The sequence below is a fragment of the Conger conger genome, chromosome 12 (genome assembly GCF_963514075.1).
Source record: "Conger conger chromosome 12, fConCon1.1, whole genome shotgun sequence".
Taxonomy (NCBI): Eukaryota; Metazoa; Chordata; class Actinopteri; order Anguilliformes; family Congridae; genus Conger; species Conger conger.
Genome location: NC_083771.1, coordinates 17,799,971 through 17,815,630, shown reverse-complemented (window position 1 = coordinate 17,815,630; position 15,660 = coordinate 17,799,971). Strand labels below are relative to the sequence as shown.

Here is a 15,660-nt window from a genome sequence, read left to right as displayed (position 1 = left end):
ACGTTTACATTTCCTATGAGTAGCTCCTTTTCCCACAGAAAATCTGGGCCAGTGAACCAATTTGAAGGGACAAGCTGATCTGCCATTAGGCCTCTCGAAGCATGATCCACAGGATTATCTTGAGACTTTACATATTGCCATTGCTCTGGATATGTAGTAGACTTGATTCTTTGGATTCTGTTAGCCACAAACACATGAAACCGTCTGGCATCATTGGTTATATATCTCAGGACGACCTTCGAGTCTGTCCAAAAATATTCTTGAAGACCATCTATGTCAAGCTCATTTCTGAGCATAACACTCGTCTTTGCTGCTACCACTGCTGCAGATAACTCAAGCCGTGGTACAGTGGTGGGGGCGACCCGCGCTTTGCCCATGACTAGAGAGCAATGGACATCTCCATTGGTGTTGTCTACTCTGAGATAACTACACTCCCCATAACCTGTGACACTAGCATCTGAGAAGTGATGTAGCTCATACTGCTTGACTTCTGTGAAGCTTGCTGGAGTATAGCACCTTCTAATCCTTACATTAGACAGGTTTTGGAGATCTTGGAGCCACGATTCCCACTGTGTTCTAAGCTCTTCTGGGAGTGGCTCATCCCAACCGACCTTGTTGCGACACATTTGTTGCAATATCTGTTTCCCCAGGAGGATGAAAGGTGCGACGAACCCCAACGGGTCGTAGATGGAAGCTACCGTAGATAGTACTCCTCTTCTGGTCCGTGGGTGTTCCTTGACAGTAACTCTGAACTGGAAGTCATCAGAGGACACACACCATTTAACACCGAGAGCTCTTTCCATGAGCGGCTCTCCCAAAGCTATATCCAGGTCCTTGACACTTTCAGCACACTGTTCTTTTGGTATTGATTTCAATACCTTCTTACTTATGTAGTCTTAGCTTGCCTGCGCTGCAGAGCTCTCTTGCTTCTTTGATGAGCAGGATCAGATGTTACACTCACCAGTCCATCATCAACATAAAAATTCCTTTGGATGAACTTAACAGTGTCTTGGTTAAATTGATCCTGACCTTCAGCGGCTAGATGTTTAAGACCAAAATTGGCACAGCCGGGTGAGGAGGCTTCACCAGATGAACTTTCATCCGAAAAATTGATGGCGGAGACCCTAGATCACCGGCCTCCCACCATAAGAACCTTAAGTAGTCTTGGTCTTCAGGACGTACATGGAATTGATGAAACATTCCTTCCACATCACACATGACAGCAATTGGGCCCTTGCGAAACCTACAAAGAACTCCCACCAAGGTGTTTGTGAGCTCTGGCCCAGTAAGGAGGTGGTCATTCAATGATGTGTCATGGAACCTCGCTGAACAATCAAAAACAACACGTATTTTCCCAGGCTTTTGAGGGTGGTAAACCCTTCAGACGCTGAACAGCACATGACTTGTTATTGGGTAGATTTGGTCTGTCTTGTTTGAAAGGTAAGGGCATTTCATAATGGCCATCTTGTTTGTGTTTGATTCCATCTTTCAGCTTGGTCAAGAAGTGAAGATCTTCCTGAGAGACAGTTGCCTCTTCTCCAACTCTTTCACTGAAATCAGATTCTAGCACCTTAATTACATCATCTGGAGTGATCATTTCTTTGATCCGAGTATTGCAGACAAAGTGAACTTCACCTTTGAGCTTGACTGTTGGTTTGAGTTCAGGTGTCACTTGCCTTACAATGATGCGATAACTTACTCCAATTGCATCACCTTCTTGCTCGTCTGGGTCACCATAACTCACTATGCTCCAACCTAGATCGGTCTTCTGTGCAAATGGTTGGTTTTCTTTCCCACATATGACTTCTCTAGGCATTAGAGCTTGTGGGCAATTGTACCCAATCAGTAGACCAATTTCACATTCCATTTCCGGAGCAATGTCTTCTGCAAGATGCTTCAAATGAGTCCATGTCATGGCGGTCTCCGGAGTTGGGATGTGTGTCCGATTAGCAGGGATGAATTCCCGAGTGTAAGTTGTTGGGACTGTGATCTTCTTAGATGAGTATAGTCCTCTTATTTGTAGGTTTTTGACTCTTTTACAGTGTACAATTGTCCCTTTTGACGACATTGTAGATAGTTTCAGCTTCACTTGTTCTGTGTTCGCATCTAGAACATCTGCCACTTCCTCAAGAATGAATGAAGAATCACTTTGTGAGTCTAGCAGAGCATATACAAGAACTTCTTTGTCTGGCTCACTTGGTGTTGACACATAGACAGGTATTATTGCTGAGGTCTGGGGACTATTGCCATCTTACACAACTCTATTGGATGTGGTTTCCTTGGTGATGTCTTGTTGTGTTGACTGTGACTTTCTTTCCTTACTGTTACTTATTTCCTTAGATTGTTCTCTCTTTGGTTCTTGTTCTTGTTTTGTGCGATCTTCGTGTAAGCATGTGGGGTGACGTTTTGAGCAGTTGTCACAGGCCATACGCTTACTACAGCTCTTGGATTGATGGCCAGGACTCAAACAGCCGAAGCACAGTCTCTCACTCTGGATAAATTTGACTCGGTCAGCGACTGGCTTTTCAATGAATTTGCGGCACTTGTGTAAGCCATGTCCTCCTTTCTTACAAAACACACATGTGACTATGTTCCTTTCACTGGTGTCAGTTGTGAAGGTCTTTGCACCTACAGTTCGGTTCTTGGAGGCCACTACATTTTGGTTCTTGACCTTTGCTTTATCTGGTTCACTTTGCTGTAATGCATGGTAAGCTGTTATAGGGTTACACGCGATACTAGCTTCCATTGTTAGGAACGTTACAAAATAATTGAAGCTTGGGAACCTTTTATGTTCCATTTGGTATTGTGTGGCCGTTCGGTTCCATCTGGTACTTAACCAGTCGGGTAGTTTGGTAGAGAGTTTTTGATTCTCAATTCCATCATTAAGAACATTTAGACTCTCATTGTGAACCATGGCAGATTAGCTTAAAGCTTAAATAGCTGTGGAATTTATCAGTAGATTAGCTTTGATTTGATATTGCTTGTGAGCAATTGTAGGCGATTTAAATAGGCGTGTCAGAGCGATGCTAGCGTCGCTCCATCCCAGTTTGTGATGTTATGTTTCACCCCATCCTAGTCTGCTCTCTCCCTCGAAGACCCCCCCTGCGAAGTGGGCCTCCACAGCGTCGGAACCCCTCGAACCTCAGCTACCCCAGGGGGACTATGGAACTGGAAGTCAGCCACTCGGAAGGCTGACTTCATCATCCCTGCGTATGCCTCCCTCCAGTCCCTACAATTCCTTGCCCTCACGGAGACCTGGATCACACCTGACAACACTGCCACTCCCGCTGCCCTCTCATCCTCCTTCTCCTTCTCGCACATTCCCCGGCCTTCCGGCCGTGGCGGTGGTACTGGTCTTTTAATTTCCCCCTCGTGGAAATTCTCTGTTCTCCCCCTCTCTGACCTGTCCATATCCACTTTTGAATTCCATTCTGTTGCAGTATCCCACCCTACTAACCTTTTCATTGCAGTTATTTACCGTCCTCCAGGGCCCCTGGGAAACTTCCTTGATGAGCTAGACACCCTTCTCAGCTCCTTCCCTGAGGATGGCACCCCACTGATTCTCCTTGGAGACTTCAACATCCACCTAGAAGCCTCCCAGGCTGCTGCCTTCCTACCGCTAATCCACTCCTTCGGCCTCTCCCTGCAACACTCTCCTCCAACCCACAAGGCGGGCAATGTCCTAGACCTTGTCTTTGTGAGGAACTGCTCATGCTCTGATTTCACGGTTACCCCTCTGTACACATCTGATCACCACTTCATCTCATTCTCCCTCCGTCTTCCTCCCCATCCTCCTCCCCCTCCTCCCACCCACACTTCCTCAGCCCGCCGTAACCTCCGCTCCCTCTCACCCTCTTCCTTTGCCAGCACCGTCATCGCCTCACTCCCCCCTCTTGAATCCTTCTTCAAACTCCCCACTAACTCTGCATCTCCCACCCTCCTTTCATCTCTCTCCTCCTCCATTGACTCTCTCTGTCCACCTGTCTCAAAGCCACCTTGCACATCCCCTCCCAGTCCTTGGATATCAGACACCATCCGTACCTCCAGGGCCAGCCTCCGCGCAGCGGAGAGGAAGTGGGGGGAAATCCAGAGACGCTTCAGACCTCAGGACTTACCAGTCTCTCCTGGCGGCATTCTCTTCCGCTGTCACTGCCGCCAAAGCAAAATACTTTCAAACACAAATTCAGAACTCTGGTTCTAACCCCCGGAAACTTTTCTCTATTTTCTCCTCTCTCCTCAATGCATCGCCTCCTCCTCCTCAGTCCTCCTTTTCTGCTGATGACTTTGCTGATTTCTTCGATGAGAAGGTCACAGTCATCCGTAGATCCTTTACAACCACCGCCCCCCTCACTGTGCCCTTCCCCCCCTCTAGGCCCATCCCTTCCTTTTCCACTTTCTCCCCCCTTACAGACTCTGATGTTTCTCAACTCCTGCTGTGCCACCACCCTACAACCTGTGCCCTTGACCCTATCCCCTCTTCTCTTCTCCAAACTATCACACCTGACATTCTCCCATTTGTCACCTCCCTTGTCAACTCCTCCCTGTCTTCCGGCTGTTTTCCGGCATCCTCCAAGAGGGCCCACATCACTCCGCTGCTAAAAAAGCCTACTCTCAATCCCTCCATCATCCTGAACTACCGCCCGGTATCTCTTCTTCCATTCCTTTCTAAAACCATAGAACGAGCCGCTTCTACTCAACTTTCTTCTTTCTTTTCTAACAACAACCTGCTAGACCCCCATCAGTCTGGCTTCAGATCGGGCCACTCGACAGAGACTGTGCTCCTCTCCGTCAGTGAGTCACTCCATGCCGCACGAGCAGCCTCCCTCTCCTCTGTCCTCATTCTCCTAGATCTCTCTGCTGCCTTCGACACTGTGGATCACTCCATCCTCCTGTCTGCCCTGTCAGCAACGGGCATCTGTGGCACAGCCCTGGACTGGATTGAGTCCTACCTCTCTGGTCGCTCCTTCCAGGTTGCCTGGGCTGGTTCGGTATTGACACCTCGGCCCCTCGCCACAGGAGTTCCCCAGGGCTCAGTCCTAGGCCCGCTTCTTTTTTCTCTTTACACTCGCTCCCTTGGCCCTGTGATCACTGCACATGAGCTATCCTACCACTGCTACGCGGACGATACCCAACTCTTCGTCTCGTTCCCGCCGTCTGATACGCAGGTTTCAGCCCGTATCTCTGCTTGCCTGAGGGACATCCAGAGCTGGATGGACAACCACCATCTAAAGCTCAACCCAGGCAAGACTGAAATGATATTCATCCCTGCTAAAACCTCTCCCCATCTGGATCTCTCCATTTCCCTCGGGGATACCACACTCACGCCGTCACCCAGTGCAAGGAACCTCGGTGTGGTGATGGACAGCAGACTGTCCCTCTCCGAGAACATTGTGGCGGTGACCCGGTCATGCAGGTTCTTCCTATACAACATACGGAGAATTCGCCCCATTCTCACCCCCTACTCGACCCAGCTCCTGGTCCAAGCGATGGTTCTGTCCCGCCTGGACTACTGCAATTCCCTCTTGGCTGGCCTCCCAGCGTCTGCCATCAGACCCCTCCAACTCATCCAGAATGCAGCAGCTCGTCTGGTCTTCAACCTTACCAAATACTCACACGTCACCCCCCTGCTTACTTCCCTCCACTGGCTGCCTGTCATGGCTCGCATCAAATTCAAAACATTGGTGCTAGCCTTCCAAGCAGTTAAGGGGTCTTCCCCAGCTTACCTACAAAAAATCATCAGACCCTACACCCCTGCCAGACCTCTTCGTTCAGCCTCCACAGGCCGCTTGGCACCTCCCCCTCTCCGAACCTCCACATCACGCTCACGACTACTGTCTGTTCTGGCTCCACGGTGGTGGAACGAACTCCCCGTTGAGGTCAGAACTGTAGAATCTCTCCCCACCTTCAAGCGCAAGCTGAAGACACACCTCTTCAAGCAGCACCTCTCCCCACCCCTCCCTACCTCCCTGTGAACCTGAATTGTTGTCTCTGTGACTTGCTTTGTGTATCGGTATTCTTAGTTGGCTAGGTAAGCAGTGTTTGGATAGTTAACTTTGGTCACTTTTGCGCTGTTTGTTTGTTTCTTTGTTCTCAAAAAAAAAAAAAAAAAAAAAAGGGCCCTCGTCCTTATCTTTGCTGTACAGGTAGCAATTGAAATTGTACTTCCCTCTAGGGTCTTTCAGCGAACTTATCCCTGGTTATGGGTATGCACTTTGTTGTACGTCGCTCTGGATAAGAGCGTCTGCCAAATGCCAATAATGTAATGTAATGTAATTTACAACTGCGTAAAAAGTCCACAAATTTTCTTAAGTCAGCACGCTCTTTTGGGGCTAATTTTGGCCAGGCATGTAACTTGTCTCGGAAGGCTTTGGCAATTATAAAAGGCTCGCCATATCGTTCATTGAGCAAGTTCCATGCTGCGTAGTATGAATCTTCTGAATCAGTCAGAAAATAACCTTCTAAGGCCTCTTTAGCATCTCCATCTACATACTTCTGAAGGAAGAAGATTTTTTCTGTAGTTGGAATATTTTTCCTCTCAATTAGTGTCTGCAAGGACGACTTCCAATGCCTAAACTTGAGTGGATCCCCGCTGAAGATTGTAGGCTCTGGTATGGGTCGTCTATTTGCTGATATAGCCTCAGCCAAAACCTTGACAAGCTCTCTTGTGTCATTTTGAAGCACATCTCTTGAAGCCACATCTCTTAGTGGTTGTCTGTGCTGATAATCAGTAACTGCTTGCACAACTGCAGGCAGTTCAGAGTTCTGTGGTTTAAGCTCTTTGTCTGGATAGAACTCCTTTTCATCATAGACTTGAAGCCATGCTCTGGCTGCATTCAGCCTTTTCAGCTCTTCCAAACGCTCAAGCTCTCTTTTCAAGTCTTCTACAGACCTTTTTCTTGCAGCATTCTCTTCCTGCTGTTTCTTTAAGAGAGCAGCCTCTTGTCTCTCCTTTTCTATCCTACGCTCAGTCTCTTCCTTTTCTCCTTGTAGACGGCGAGATAATGCAGCTGCTTCTTGGTCTGCAACTATCATCTTATCCTCAGTTTCAAGTCTTTGCAGTTTCTCTTGGTGGCACTCTTGCTCAGCCATAATCTTCAATATAGCTTGCGTAGCTGCATATTCGGCAGCAGCTTCTTGCCTTTTGATTGAGGATGCACCAGAGCGAATGGAATTAGCCTGAGACTGAGAGTGAATAGAATTAGCCGTAGAACAATTAGAGACTGGAGTTGAAACACTGGAGATTGAAAATGCAAATACAGAGCTGCCATCAGGCCTTGAATTTGAGACTGAGCATTCTCTACAACATGACTGGTGACTGATATGCATTTATCCAGCTTGCGGCGCATGTCATGAGCTGGGCTGTCAATCCTTCGGTATTCTTCATAAACAATATTCAGTTCAGATAATTCCTTTTGAATAGTGCTGACGTGTTCTTGTAGGATGTTACTGGGATCCTGTCTTATCACAGATTTTTTAGCCACCTTAGTTAGAGCTTTCCAACGTTCATAAATGCTGTCAAAGCGAAGTAATAGCCCTTTTGTTTTTTCTTTCTGGAATTCTTTTCCCTTTTCTGTTAATGTGCGGTCTCTTTCACTTCTACGAAGCTGCTCAGACTGTACTGCTCGTTGTACATTGGTCGACTCACCTGTCTGCTCTTGCTCTGCCACTTGTTCTATGGCAGCTTCTAGATTCTGAGACTTTACTTGATTCTGACATTTTAAATTATTTGGAAATGACCGGTAGCCTACACCATTAACATCCATCCATCCATCCATTATCTGAACCCACTTATCCTGATCAGGGTCGCAGGGGGGCTGGAGCCTATCCCAGCATACATTGGGCGAAAGGCAGGAATACACCCTGGACAGGTCGCCAGTCTATCACAGCGCACACCATTAACATATTCACACAAAATACAAGTGAATAGGCTAATCTAAATTAGATGACTGTCTTTCTAATCACAATTTAAAGGCAAGTACACATTATAAAGACTTGAAAATATTAGGCTACAGTCAATTAGCATACAGTTGACAAGGTCCTATGGAAAACCTTCAATGAACTTGCATAGAAATATTGAACCATGAATATAAAACTTCCATTGAAATGTCAGCTTACTTGAATGTGTAATACAAAAGATTTTCTTTTTCCCCCAAAGTAAATCAATTACCTTTCTTCAATTAAATAACGAATTATCATTATAAACCAAATACCAATAATCAAATTGCATTAATGCTCCTTACAAATCTTGTGAAAACACTGTTATTGTTATTTAGGCTACACACAGTCCCTTGTCTTTTTTCAATCCTTGTGTCACCCTTCAGAACACAAACTTTAGTGTCTGGCTTATGGACGTTTTCATGAAAAAGCTGATGAACTTATGTGTCCCTAACAAAACAGCGGCTTATCTGCTTCTTGTCTTGAGGAGCTGTCACCGTCTTGTCAGGCGCGAGCAGATCAGGGAAAGTTCAGGTGCTGAGTTCGACTATCACTCCCTCCAGTCCAGGAAATACACAAGACCACGGTTCTTTTGTTACAGATGAATTTAATTGTCTTTGTCCTCAAATCCACCGTTAAACTGTTCAAATAACACAATTCACAGTATAGCTCATACAAACTGAAACTTAAATATGCACGACAACATAAAACACATGAATAACGTACCTCACTGGCTGCACGTAACCAAGAGGGAATGAGTCCACTTGACCGAAATAAAAGTCTTCAAAAAGAAAATTCTCCAAACATAAACCTTCCAATGCAATTGTTAAACTCTTATTAAACTCTTTATAAACTTATAAGTGAAGTTTCCCTTGCTACTCCACTCTTAACTGTTCCTGCTACGCTATAGTGCTGCACATGTCTTGGAGGAAATTGTCACACTGAAATGTGTCCCCATGCAACACAAAACGTAAAATAGGTTCTTACATATTGTAACTCAACAAATCAATATTCATGAAAATAAAATCATATAAATATGTGTAACAAGCGTCAAATCAATTTCAAGTTTCAAGTAAAACAAATAATAACAAATAATGACATAAACAATAGTTATGTCAGTTAAAGTCAGTGCACGCTAAAGAGTGCACTGACGAACAGGAGGCAACAATTTTGCAAAGACTTGACATGAAACTGAGCTTATATGCAGATGTAGACAGGTGTAGACAATTAGCTTGAGAGCAGCATGAGAATGGATGTGGAGGATTGACAAGATAATTAGTAATCGTTAGTCATAAACCTATCCTGCCCTAGCGTTAGTAAATTAGTAAATGACAAGCACAAGAAACGTAAGGTAACATGAACACAAGGTTAGAATGTTAGTATTACCCAATCCTGATCTAGCATTAGTATATTAGTAAGAAGACAAGGGAAATTGAAACTATTAGGGAAGCGTGAGTGGCAGAAAGGGAGAGAGAGAAAGCATTAATGCAAGGTTTGCAGATAGACACAAAAAATGTATGCTAAACAATGAACACAACAACCTAACATGAAACAACATAAATCGTGACGTAAGTTTGTGAACTGTGACATGAATTATATAACGTGACAAGGCAAGACTAAGAAATAAATCGTAACAAGAACTAAACATGAAACATAACATGACATGAAAATTAAATGTAACAAGAAATAAAGCATAACAACATGGCAAGACTAGACTAACATAATACGTGACATGACAATAACGTAACTAAGACAATAACTAAACATGAAACATGACGGGACTATTCAATTTTCTCCTGTTTGGGACAGATTTTAGGATACCAAGACCATTTTTTTCATGAAAGATGACCATGAGTGAATATTCATCAGATCCAAAGCTGAGGATGGTGATGCCTTCCTGGTGTCAGAATATGTGTAAATTAACTTCATTGCATATTTCATGAGCAAAGTCATCATTGTTAATTACCTGATTATGTATTTTTTTTTTATAGAAGATGGGTCTCTTCTAAGTCTTCCACAGACAAAAAATAAATAAACTTTCAGTTTCATGACCTTCAAAATGACTGCTGTGCTATTGTCTGAAGCCCCTATTGTATTCTAACCAATAGGCAAATCCTTGCGCTCAGAAACAAGTTTCTTTCGTATTTTGCAAGTAAAATGAAGTGAGTCATAGCAAGTTTATTTGATAGTGGCAGCGAATATTTAGAAGTATTTACGGCAGAGGATTTAGGAAAAAATGTCTTAGATAACAACGTCCTAGACCAGGGGTGTCAAACTGAATCCCTAGGGGGCCGCAGTGTCTGCTGGTTTTCGTGGTTTCCTTTCAATCAGCTGCCAATTAAGGGCAATTAAGGTCTTGAGAACAAGACGTGTGGATTCTTTAACCAATCAATCACTTGAATGAACCCAGAACACCCCAAAAACAAGCAGACACTACGGCCCTCCAGGACTGGAGTTTGACACCTGTGTCCTAGATGATTGAGAACCTGAGTCTGATGTTTCTGTGGAGTCTGAGGACTTATTCAGAATCGGAGCAGGAATGGGTTGAAGAAGACAAAGAAAACTGGTCAACCAATTTCAAACCTGAACATTCAGCCAGTCTCGGGAGCTACAGAATAAAATGTCGACCTTGTAAAAAATTTTCTAACAAAGACAAAACTCCATGGGATTTTGGTGGAGCCACTTAATATTGGGCTTGGGCACTGAAATGAGATATTAATTAGAGATTTAGAGTGAATTAGAAATTAATGTTTTTTGACAGCAAGTAGTTTGTAGAATTATGGCCATTTAATGATTTCATGCAACTCGGCCCCTTTTATGCGATGGCCCCCTGAAATTTATAAGGTTCTCACACAAAAACAAAGCAGCATATGAAGCTAAAAATTTCAGGATTTATATTCCTCATCATTGCCTACTACCACACAAAAATTTAAGAAATTGAAGATATGCTACGGTGCACTTCATCTCAGTTTACACAGAATGGCCCTCCTGAACTAAAGTGATCACTCAGAGATGACACAATAAGACAAGGAAACTCAGCTATACAATTTGTTTATTTAGTTGATTGATAAAGTGGAAATCATTGGAACAGAAAATCATCAGGTCACTGTGAACTTGGTTGGAAGCAAACAATGTGTGATAGTTATCATGATAACTTCATTAATCAAGATAACCCAGCAATAAGTGCTGATTATTTTAAAACGTGCATTGCAGTAGACTAGATTTTTGTTACCAGATCAGTATCACTAAAAAGAATGGGATTTGGCCTGTTTTTCCCTGACACGTCACTGGGGGGCAGGCTTGTACTTGGCGCACTGGTAGCCGCTGAGTTGTGGGTCGCAGGTGAGAGTGTAGGAGTAGGAGAAGCCCCCTCCTTTACTGAGATTGCAGCTGAGGGAGTGGCTGCCCTCCTGCAGTCGTGTACGGCAGGTGCCAAGGCGGTCGTCGTAAGACACATCCTTGTCCCACACTTCCATCTTCAGCTCGTGGAAGGCCTCCACGTGGCCCAGATCATAGACCAGGTTCCAGATGGGGTTGTCCTCCGATTTGATCCAGTGGGTCTGGTAGAAGTGGGGTCCATACCAGAACTTCACATAGGGTTCTGGCTTCCCAACGGGGTCCCCGTCCAGCCCCCAGGCCCTGATCACGGTCACCCGGAGCCGGCCTCTCATTGGGTTTTGGGGGCAGCAGTCAGCAGAAAGGTTGGGCTGCCCAAAACACTGTTTGGGAGGACCGTCTTTTCGGATGCCGTTCTCCTTCAGGTATTGGTTGACCGCGGACTTCACGTTCCCCCTGACGACAGGGTCGGGAATCAGCTCATGTAGGGGGAACAGGGAGTACGACACGATGTCTGGTACGTCCTTGAGGCTGGTCAGCCATTTTCGGAAGGCAACAGAGTCGTTCTTGAACAGGGACACCTCTCCCAGCCACTTGTGTCCCCCCAGGATCTCGGTGACATGGTTAAGGTATGACAGCTGAGAGCCCGTCTGGCTGTCCTGGTTCTCCAGCAGAGTCCTGCACTGGCTGGTGGTGGCGGAAGGTTCCAGATAGCCCAGCCCCACAGAGAGGCCCATGTTCAGGCAGTCCTTCACCTTGGTGGCTGAGTGGCTGTTGACAGATGCCAGGCAGGTGCGGATGGAGGTGAGCCTCATCAGACGACCGCCCAGTTGCACCTGCTGGATGTAGTGTGTTCCGTAGGTGTTGATGAATCGCTTGTACAGGTGGCGGGTGTTTGGGTCGTACTCCTGTGGGAGAGAGTGCAGCTGCTGTTGGAACTCTGCGCTGAGAGGTGGGTTTCCTGAGACACGGTAGCTACAAGTCAGAAGAAACAAATATCCTCATTAATTTCAGGGTATTTACGTCCATATCAGGTGATATTTATAGGAATTGAATCCCGTTTTATACATAGCCTTGCATTTTAGGGGACCTGTTTCTTATTAGACCGGTGTATTTAATTGGTTCCTTAGTGCAGGCATAAGAAAACTTTCGGTATGGAGTTTTGATTCTCTTTGCTTATGATTGCCTTTGGAGTCTGTTATTGGCATTGCCAAACATGAGGACCAACGTCATGGCAAAGACGGTCAAGGAAGGTATTATAAGAAAAAATAAATAATATAATTATAAAGGAAGAGAGCACTGGTGAGCTTAGTAATTGCGAAGGGGCTCATAGGTCAAGGAAGACCTCTACAGTTGATATCTGAATTCTCACTATAATGAAGGTGATGGCAAGAGAAAAGGTCAAAAGGAACTGATCAAGATCCAAAGCTCCCTCTTCACCTGTGATAGATGGATGTGGGGGTTTATGGCGTGCAGGGCTGCCACAGGTGCTGGCTCCCATGCACTTGATGACAACGTAACTGAAGCAGAATGAATCCTGAAGAGTACAGAAGCATATTAGCTGCTCAAGTTCAGAAATACCTCCACACTCATTGGATGGTGCTTCATCCCACAGCAAGGCAATGATCCCAAATATACACCAGTGCTCTCTTTCTTCTTAATGATGTTCCAAACAGTTTATTTTGGAAAGCCGATGTCTCTGACAGTTTTTTTGCACAAATCTGGGCCTCAAGTTGACAAACGGCAATAACAGACTTCAAAGAGAATCAAAAGTCTCAAGGCTAGATACTGAAAGCTTATACCTTCTTATACCTGCACTAATGAAGTGATTGAATACACATGACTATTCAGAAGCAGCTGAGAAGCAACCATCCAATTACTTTTGGTCCCCTAAAATGTTTGTATAAAAAAGGGATGTGATTCCTACACGCATCACCCAAAATGGATGTAAATACCCTCTGTAGGAGCCATTTTCCATTTTAATGAGTTGAATGCGTGCTACGGGAGCACAGATAACTTGGTTTCAATTTAGGATCTTTTATTTTGAAAGAACTCTTATTTTTGTTATTATGAGAAGGCCTTGAGCTTTAAGATGGCCGACACTCACTTTTGATTTTTAGAACACTGAGAACAAAGGAATTAGGAAGACGTAAGAGCACACAGTTCTTCACGGCTATTGAAGACTATTTCACCCTTTTTTGAATACTTACCTGTCACATTTTCGACTTCAGACTATTTGTAATTTCGAAATCATTTGGATCTACTTATTTAACCACTTTCTACTAACCATTTGTTGAATCATTGGAATCTATTGGAGTTTCCTTTGTTTGCTCTCATCCACCTGCTTACTCACCTGTCAACTCACCTGCCTTGCCTGCATCACCTCCTGCCTGCCCTGCTTCCCTCTCTACCCCCAACCATCGCATCTTCATCCATAAAGGTACAATTAAATCATTGCAAAGCCAGTCAAAGAAGCTCGATATTACGTCTAACTATTTTATGGACAAATTTGAAAATATGCCATTACACCCTCAAATTACAGGGGGCAGTTTGTACTTCAACCTCACATTCATTGTTTAATTTGAAATCCAATGTGCTGGACTAAGGAACAGAAACTGTCCAAGTGCATACGGATTGCACTGTACCTGTAATACAGACCTATTCACAAAGAAGCCTTACTAAGAACTTCTTGTTCAGGGTAATGAAAAAATGGGGGGAGTTAGAATAATGATTTATGGTGTCTGGTGGAAGGGTAAAAATAACCAGTTGAATCAGCCAGAAATTGGTTCTGCTCATTTCTTTAACAGACTCTTATTTTGGCGGCTTGACCCACCTGTAGTGGCTACAGCTGAGCTGGTGAGAAGTGAAGACGGACTTGTCGCTCGCAGAGGCCTCAGTGGCGAACTCGACCGCGGTGGAGTGGCTACCACCAATGGTTAGATCGGCGATGTCCCCGAGGCCCAGGCCCACGGTCCAGTCGTTCTCGATGAGGTCGGTCGCACTGTCGGCCACGGAGGTGACGGTTGCGAGCAGAGCGCTGGACAGCTCCTGCCTGCAGTTGGTGAAGGAGCGCCAGTCCAGCACGGACAGCGGCAGTTTCTGGAGCTCGTCGCTGTGAAGTGTGTTCTCACAGAGGGTGCACAAGTCGCTCGAGTCCAGGAAGGTCTGGAGGTCGATCACGTACGCACCTTTGTGCTGGACTTTCACGACGTCAAAGCCCTCTCCCGCCAGGTTGTGCCCGGGGACGAACGGGGCTGCCTGGCATTCCTCCAGCGTCCCCACCCGACAAGAGAGCACCACGCCCAGGTGTCCCAGGACCAGGAGGCACAGGTAGAGTTGGGGAGTCATAGCTCTCACTGGCAGGAGGAGAGTAATGGATGAACAGCAGCCAACATCATAATTTTGGCCAATTTGCTGTCCCTATGGTGCATGGTAAAACAAAATACATTGGTTTCATATTTGTATGATATTAACCTTATTAGCCAGAGTTGGAGACTCGAGTCCGCTACTTGGACTCAAGTCGCACTTGAGTCGCTAAAGAAATGTAGCTACTTGCGACCTGACGGAATTTACTTTAGGTTTATTTGTGATTTGTATTTGTTAATAAAAGTGAAAAAACTAAACTAGCTATATGTTTGTGATATTCTTTCGCTGGGCTATTCTTTTCCTAGTTAATCACAAAGCAGTTTGAGCGTTGTTAACGTTGTTTGAGCGTTGTTAACGTTGTTTGAGCGTTGCTATTTCACTGAAGTTAACCATGGCGTGTCCGTGCGTTGCTGCTCTCATCATTTTGAGCCTGAATGTCCACCGAATATATACCCGGAATGATTCCTTTTGGATATAAAACTTACCAAACAACAGATGAACATTTGTGTTGGACTGAGATCTCGGATAGAGGATGTACTCCATCAAACTTTATTAGACATCTAAAAACCCACCCTTCCAGCTTAGTGTTTAGATTCTCCAGACTGATATTACTTAGCCATCTAACGCTTTCAATAATTTCTTCAGAAGCTGGACAAACGACAGCTAACTAAAGTACCTATATAAATCTACCAATCATGTTTATCTACCAACGTCATTGTAAAATACACTGTATCTCTGCTTCAATGATATAAAATATAAATAAGACATGTTAACTAACATGAGCAGTGAGCCATGTGTTGGCTTAGTTCAGTTTGTTTACACAATCTAATAAAATTTGTGTCTGCGCCCATATGGTAAGTTAGCCTTCAATAAACGTTTGGTAAAAAGGTTACCACCGTAGTGTACATGAGCTAGCTATCAGCTAAAATAACAAATAGCAAATACCAGTTATGGAAGACTAAGATTGCTAAATTCCATTAACATCACGTTACTTTCTTTTCTTACTTGTCATTAATTCATTAT

The 15,660-nt window shown here is 44.7% G+C and overlaps 3 protein-coding genes across 4 annotated transcripts in view; 1 reads left to right on the top strand and 2 right to left on the bottom strand.

Annotated features, from left to right (window-relative positions):
• The window catches only part of idh3b (isocitrate dehydrogenase (NAD(+)) 3 non-catalytic subunit beta), a 71,005-nt gene that overhangs the window by 42,497 nt on the left and 12,848 nt on the right, over positions 1 to 15,660 (bottom strand). The window lies entirely within an intron of this gene.
• Positions 4,857 to 5,939, top strand: LOC133141855 (uncharacterized; the record flags this gene model as incomplete). Its single annotated transcript, XM_061262647.1, has 2 exons — positions 4,857 to 4,970; positions 5,166 to 5,939. Coding segments are annotated over 2 exons (888 nt in total), but the record flags the coding sequence as incomplete, so codon positions are not given.
• Positions 11,206 to 14,619, bottom strand: LOC133141517 (perforin-1-like). Its single transcript, XM_061262088.1, has 2 exons — positions 14,105 to 14,619; positions 11,206 to 12,246 (listed from the first exon to the last, which is right to left on the bottom strand). Exons 1-2 carry the CDS (start codon positions 14,617 to 14,619, stop codon positions 11,220 to 11,222), a joined length of 1,542 nt encoding a protein of 513 aa, XP_061118072.1. The 3' UTR covers positions 11,206 to 11,219.

Bases quoted from the DNA above. Each gene is read 5' to 3' on its own strand.
- LOC133141517 (XM_061262088.1), bottom strand. From the start codon at position 14,619: ATGACTCCCCAACTCTACCTGTGCCTCCTGGTCCTGGGACACCTGGGC. The intron at 12,247-14,104 runs GTGGGTCAAGCC...TCTGACTTGTAG, and splicing joins CTCAGCTGTAGCCACTACAG to CTACCGTGTCTCAGGAAACC.